The sequence below is a fragment of the Lactuca sativa genome, chromosome 5 (assembly GCF_002870075.4).
Source record: "Lactuca sativa cultivar Salinas chromosome 5, Lsat_Salinas_v11, whole genome shotgun sequence".
NCBI lineage: Eukaryota > Viridiplantae > Streptophyta > Magnoliopsida > Asterales > Asteraceae > Lactuca > Lactuca sativa.
This window is the reverse complement of record NC_056627.2, coordinates 49470537-49477484: the sequence shown is the minus strand read 5'-3', so window position 1 is coordinate 49477484 and position 6948 is coordinate 49470537. Positions and strand designations below refer to the sequence as shown.

The 6948-nt window shown below is 30.0% G+C and overlaps 1 protein-coding gene across 1 annotated transcript; it reads left to right on the top strand.

Moving 5' to 3' along the window:
* The first annotated feature begins 5639 nt into the window (after positions 1 to 5639).
* Positions 5640 to 6912, top strand: LOC111883284 (chaperone protein ClpB1-like). The gene is made up of 3 exons (XM_023879621.2): positions 5640 to 6336; positions 6423 to 6589; positions 6658 to 6912. The coding sequence occupies exons 1-3, from the start codon at positions 5640 to 5642 to the stop codon at positions 6910 to 6912; spliced, it is 1119 nt and encodes a 372-aa protein (XP_023735389.1).
* Positions 6913 to 6948: the final 36 nt, after the last annotated feature.

The window sequence follows — 6948 nt, the reverse complement described above, 5'->3', positions numbered from 1 at the left end:
TGCATTTGGAAAAGATCTAAACTTTTTAATGTAATTAAGTATATTAATAATTGTATCACGTTCTAAATGTACAATATGTCTTAAAAGTTTTAGTTCATGAAATAAATCTAAACCATCAATATCTAAGCTATCATCATGCTTTAAAGTTTTTTCAAGATTTAAACAATGTTTTTTTAAAGTATTTTCATCAAATGATTTTAATTTTTCTATACTAAATAGAAAACCAAAAATATTTTTGAACTCGTTAAATTGCTCAAATCTACTTTTAAGTGAAGTAATGACTTTATCTACTATATATAAAAAGTAATCAGTTTTAAATAACTGAATAAGAGTTTTAATAGTTTCATTAACAACATTTTCATCATATCGTCTATTTCTTTGAATGATACGTTTTTCACGAAATTCAGGTTTTACATTCATTTCTAAAGCTAATTCTTTTGCATAATCTAAAGCCCCCGTTTACTCTATATTCTTCAAAGAAACACAAAAGTCCATTTAGTTGATCTATAGCATCGTCGATACACATATCATTTGATTGCAAGCTTTTACTAACAGTGTTAATAGCAAACATAACATCATACCAAATAATCATTCCTAATAAAAGTTCATAGTTTTCAAGTTCATATGTAGCTAAACATTTAGCCTCACTTTTAATTTTTGGATCTCCATAATTTTTGGATAATTGTAAAAGTGCTTTTCTTAATTGTGGTGCTTGAAATCTAATTGCTTTTACACTTTCTACCCTACTTTTCCAACGAGTTTGCGATAATGATTTAAGTGTTAGGTTTGATATATTATCTTGTAATATTTTCCACCTTTGAGTTGATGAAACAAATATCGAATATATACGTTGTATAACTCCAAAAAATTCACTAGCTTTATCATTCGAATTAGCCATATCACAAATTACTAAATTTAAACTATGACAACCATAAGGAGTGTACAATGCTCTAGGGTTAATATCTAACAATTATTTCTGTACATCTTGATGTTTTCCTTTCATATTTGAACCATTGTTGTAACTTTGACCCCTAACATCATTTATATCTATTCCTATATATTTAATTTCATCAACTATAGCATCATATAAGCATTTACCGGTTGTATTATCTACAACTAAAAATCATAGAAAGTACTCCTTAACTTTGATTGGAGTTGTTGAAAGATCTAAACATCGTAAGATAATTGACATTTGTTCCTTATGACTTGTATCAGGAGTACAATCAAGTATTATTGAAAAGTATTTAACCTCTTTTACTTTTTTAATAATTTTAGTTTTAACTTCTTCTCCTAATAAACTAATAAGTTCGTTTTGCATATCATGTCCAAGATAATGATTATGAATTTCTTTGTCATTAATTCTCCTAATATGTTCTTGCATAATAAGATCAAATTCAACAATCATTTCAATTATAGCTAAAAAATTACCATTATTTTCTTCATAAATTTTTTCATTTGTTCCACGAAATGCTAAATTATTTTTTCCTAAAGTTTTTACTACAACAATGATTCTTATTAATATATTTTTCCAATGTTCTTTTTCTTTATTTATTTGTTCTTGGATTTGCTTGTCAATTGTTTTATTATCTGCTAATCTAGTTTTTAAGTCAATCCATGACCTCATATTAAGAATATGTCCATTACTTGCTTCATGTCTTTTTAGTATACTAGAAATATTATTTCAATCATTGTTACCTTTATGTGCTAATGAATCTACACATGTATTCACATTAAATAATTTACAACAAAAACAATTTTTTTTTATCTACATCTATGGAATAAACCAACCATGTTCGTTCGTATTTTTCTCCATTTGATATTTTTTGCATATAGAGAGATGTCTAAAGCTTCTTAAATGTTGATCTTTTGGAAATTTAAAATCATAAATTTTAATAGGATCTTTTTCTACAATTAAATCTCTTAAATTAGTACTAATATTATTTCATCTACTTGGATTATATATGTTTAAAGGCGTGTTATTATTTTCACTATTAGTTTGTTTGTTATCAATTTCAATATTGGTTTGTTCGTTATCATTTTCACTATTAGTTTGTTCATTATCAATTTCAATATTGGTTTGATCGTTATCATGTTCACTATTAGTTTGTTCGTTATCAATTTCAATATTGGTTTGTTCCATATTATTATCAACATTAGCTTGTTCTGGTTCATTATCAACATTAATTTGTTCTTGTTCATTATCAATATTTTTGTTTGTAGTTAAATGTTTTAAAAACGACCCTTTTGTTTATCTATAAAAGCTTCTTCTTGTATTTTTCGTTTTCTTTGTGAAGCACCTGATTCGTATTTTCTTTTTGACATGTTTATTAATTATTTGATTAATAATAACTATAAATATAAAAGATGTGGATTAGGATTATACCGCCCTTAAGATAATAGAAAGCTCAAACACAATGGAATCTGCCAAACTAGAATCAGTATATAATGGAATCTGCCAATCTGAAATAAAAAATTAGAAAATTGAAAAGATTAATAAATTTGATCATTCATACCATTTGGAAAAAACCAAATACAATTAGAATACAAATTACATAACTTAATAATAAAACATTGTTTTTAATTAGAAGACATTATATAACTAGATGTCAAACAAGAATCTCATTAAAAAAAAAAAAAATTATGATGCCAAACCACATAATTCAAATCAAATGTCGTATGTTTGATCTAAAAAAGCTTGTTCTATCATTCTATAATATGAGTATATTCCATCAAAATTCAGTTTTGTAGTATTGATGAAGACTTTTCTAGATATTGGAGTTTGGGGCCAATCAACCAAACCAAGAGCCAAAAACCATCAACCTTTTTGAGTAACGATTCACCAAACAAAGCAAATTGAAGCAGTGGCCAGTGGGACAAAACTTATTGGCTATGTGACAATTAGTCAATTACTCCATTAATCAGCAATATAGATTGAGATTTTTAGAACACCGGTTTGAATGGTTTGAACTAATCATCGGCTATTAACAATTTAAAATTTTACCACATTACCCTAAATCCCCAATTATATAATCTAATAATCAGACAATAGGAAAATCAAAACTCAAAAGCCAAAAGGGAATAGACAAGCATATTACCGTTTCAATTCAATGCCAACAGAATAGTTGATTTTGATTTTAGAGTTTTAAGAGATGGAGAATCCGAATAGCAGTTCAACTAGCAAGACTGAATGACGATTCAAATCATTCAATCGACAGGCTGTGGAACAGTGGGTGAGTGGAAGAATCGACCGACAATTGGAGAAGAAGGCTAGAATCGAGTCCGAGAATGGAGAAAAGAAGGGAAGTTGAATCATTTCTCACTGTCGCAACGTGATTGTCATTGATCGCAGACGTGATTTTTTTTTTTGGAGGAATGGGTAGTATCGCTTGATTTGGATGGACTGTGAATCGATGAGAGAAACAGAAACTAGACTTGAAAATGGGTCCCCTTACAAATTGGGGCCCTAAGCCTTATAAGATTCTTTGAAAATTGCAACATATGTTTTTTTACTGAAAATCCAACAATTTATAGCATTATACTTTTATTTATTTTTTAAGTTACTAGCATAATATACATTAACAAAATACATTATTATCCTTTTAGGACCGTTTAAACTTTTTCTAGTATGGAAGTGTTTGAAATTGTTTTCTAAACTAAAAAATCATTTTTAGAAAAATGTGTTTGTATGAATTTTTTATGGTACAAAAGAAAAAGAAAAACAAAAGTTATTAAAAATTACAAATCTTTGACTTTTTAAAACCTCTTTTTCCTTTTTTCAAAAGATTAAAACAACTTATTTTAAAATTTTGATTTTTGAAAAAAAAAAGACAAAAATCCAAAAAAATCATATGAAAAAAACTTAAATTAACTGTTCGAGGATATAAAATGGTTCTTGTCTCCTTATGTTGTAAGCCCTCACATAGCCACCATAAAGCCAAGAAGTGAGAGAGGGAAAGAAACGTTTTTTAAAAGTTGGTGGCTCGGTCCAACATTCCAACTGCGTTCATGGTGGTCCGACGGTGAGCAGCATCAGATCCGGTGGTTCACGGTGGTCTGACGGCTACAAGTAACATATACAGTTCTCCAACGACGTTCACTCTGGTCCGCCGACGGTAGTGATGTTAGTGGTTATTGGCGGTAGGTCTCTTTCACGATCTGTCTCTCTCTCGATCTCTGGTTTAGGCCAATGCCTGTGATAGCAGTGGTTAATGGTGGCGGTAGGTCATCCGTGGTGCTTTTATCATTAGATTAAATATTTAATGTATTAAGTTAAAAATTAGTAAGTTAATGTTAACATATTTTCATTTTATATGAGTAAAATCTGGTGGATTATAGTTGTATTAAGTCTTCAATATGGCAAACAAACATTTCAAAGCTCTCATGAAATTCAAATTCACATTACTAAGTCTGGTTAAAAGAAACATTTTCTATGTATTGGTCTACATTCTGAAGAAACATTTATAAAATAAATAAAATAAAATCTTGTACCAAAAAGTATTAATAAAAGGGTATATATATATATATATATATATATATATATATATATATATAGATAGATATATGGGTAAAGTGAATATACCTAACAACCTTATATAAGCTTAGGTACCTAACCACATTATACTATGTAAATTTGTATCATATTTGCATTGTAATCATCTAAAGTTCTTAAATTTCAACATCATAACTTGATTGCTTCGAAAATCTTTGGACTTTCACCATTATCTTCCTTCAAATGACATCTTTCTATCGGAGACCCCTGGTGGGCTTCATATACTACCGTTACAAATCAAATGGTGTAGGAGGAATATAATGGTGAATGTCTGAAAATTTTGGAAGTAAATCAAGTTAAGGGTTAAAGTTTAAGAACCTTAGACAATTGCAATGGAAATATAATGCAAAACAATGTAGTATAATGTGGTTAGGTACCTAACATTATATAAGGTTGTTAGGTATATTCACTTTACCCTATATATATATATATATATATATATATATATATATATATATATATATATATATATATATATATATTCAAGTAGGTTTAAAAATAATAAATATTAATCCAATATTATCTTATAAAAATTCAAGTAGGTCTAATTTTTTACAATTTGAAAGTTTTTAATTTATAGTTAATAATATTAAGTAAAATATTTTTAACGTAATTGTTATTGATATCTATATCTACATAAATATATTCCTGCGGATACACACGACCACATTTGTATCGTTTTCACAATGCACAACTATAAACCTACGATCACACAAAATTCTTTTTTATATTGTGTTTATTGTATTTTTTAGATTAAGGTTTTATTGATACAGAGATGATATTGCATTGTAAGTTGTTTGGCTTTGATAAATTTATGCGTTCCCTTTGGACCAACTTTATTCTATGATGGTGATTTGTGGTTTCTTGGTTATTGGGTTTTACAGTTAGGATTTTTGGAATTGATTTAGAATAGAAAACCACATAACATAGCGTTACCCTGCGTTTACCACAGTGTTTTTCACATTGGGATGTAGGTTGATTGATTTTGATGAAATAAACTCTGTTCGTTTAGTAGATGGATCGACTGATTAACTCTCTGCTGTGGTGATTTGCAGTTTACTAGGTTATTGCGCTTTGTGAAACGTGCATAATGCATTGGACAAAGTTATTTCATCCGAGGACTCATGCAAAAAATTCTAGCGGGGAAGAAGGGGAAAAGGTTGAAACTGCTTCCGGAGAAACTAATGATCTGGTAGATCAAGTGGGAAAACTTGATCGTGTAATAGGAAGAGACGAAGAGGTTAGGGAAGTGATTAGCATTTTATCTGGAAAAACCAAGAAGAACCCTCTTCTCATTGGAGAACCTGGTGTGGTTAAATTGGATGTTGTCAAAGGATTAGCTCAGATGATTTTCAGAGGTGATGTCCCGATAAATCTTCATAATGTACAAGTAAGATGGTTGGATATTGTGCACACAAAGGACAAACTGAAAGCGGTGTTGAAAGAGGTGCGAGAGGCCCAAGGGAAAGTCATATTGTTCGTTGATAACATCCGCCTTGCTCTTGGATCTGAATGGTCAATGGATGCAACAGATCTCCTTCAACATATGATTGCCACAGGCCAGTTATGGTGCATTGGTGGCACGACTTTAGAGGGTTACAAGAAATTATGTCTTGAAAAGGATGCTGCTGTTAACAAGTATTTCCATCAGGTTTTGGTTACTGAACTTAGCGTTCCTGACACCATGAGTATTCTCTGCAGGCTTAAAGAGAGATACGATGGTGTTGGAATTCTTGATTGTGCTTTGGTTGTAGCTGTGCAACTTTCGAGCCGATACATAACTGGTAGCTTAATTATAATTAATACTATATGACAAATGTTGTTGATGCTAACTTAAGTGTATGTATTAAAATTAATCATTCATATTCAACAGGATGTCTGCCTAATAAGGCAATCAATCTGGTTGATGAAGCTTGTGTGAATATGATAGCACAACTTGATGAAATACATAATCTCAAAAGAAAGTTAACTCAGTTAGAGACTGATTTTCAATCTTTGAAAAAGGAGAAAGACAAAGCAACCGTAGCTTGCCTTGTTGAGGTACTCTAATTATAATTATTTGCATGTAAGAAAAGAGCTAATAGTTAATGTCTTGTTGGCTTTTGCAGGTAAAGAAAAAGCTTGATGATTTGAAGGATAAAGTTGTGTTCAAGAATAAGAAGAAGAAGAAAGACACAAGAGACGAGATCCGTAGGCTAGAAGCAGAAAGAAATAATTTAGCAAGGGCTATTGATTTGAAACTTGCGTTTATAAAAGGTGATGATGAAAACGTAACAACAGTAGGATCTTATGAGATTGCTGAGGTGGTCAGTCGATATATCGGCATACCTGTGACGAAACTCCTCAGAACCAAAATCTTTTAAAAGCTAGTTACACAGCATATATATGCATATGCTGTT

What these genes read in the sequence shown, in the direction of transcription:
- LOC111883284 (XM_023879621.2), top strand. Translation starts at nt 5,640, where the DNA reads ATGCATTGGACAAAGTTATTTCATCCGAGGACTCATGCAAAAAATTCT. An exon ending in GAGCCGATACATAACTGGTA is followed by an intron (nt 6,337 to 6,422) that starts GCTTAATTATAA and finishes CATATTCAACAG; the next exon opens with GATGTCTGCCTAATAAGGCA. An exon ending in CCGTAGCTTGCCTTGTTGAG is followed by an intron (nt 6,590 to 6,657) that starts GTACTCTAATTA and finishes TGGCTTTTGCAG; the next exon opens with GTAAAGAAAAAGCTTGATGA.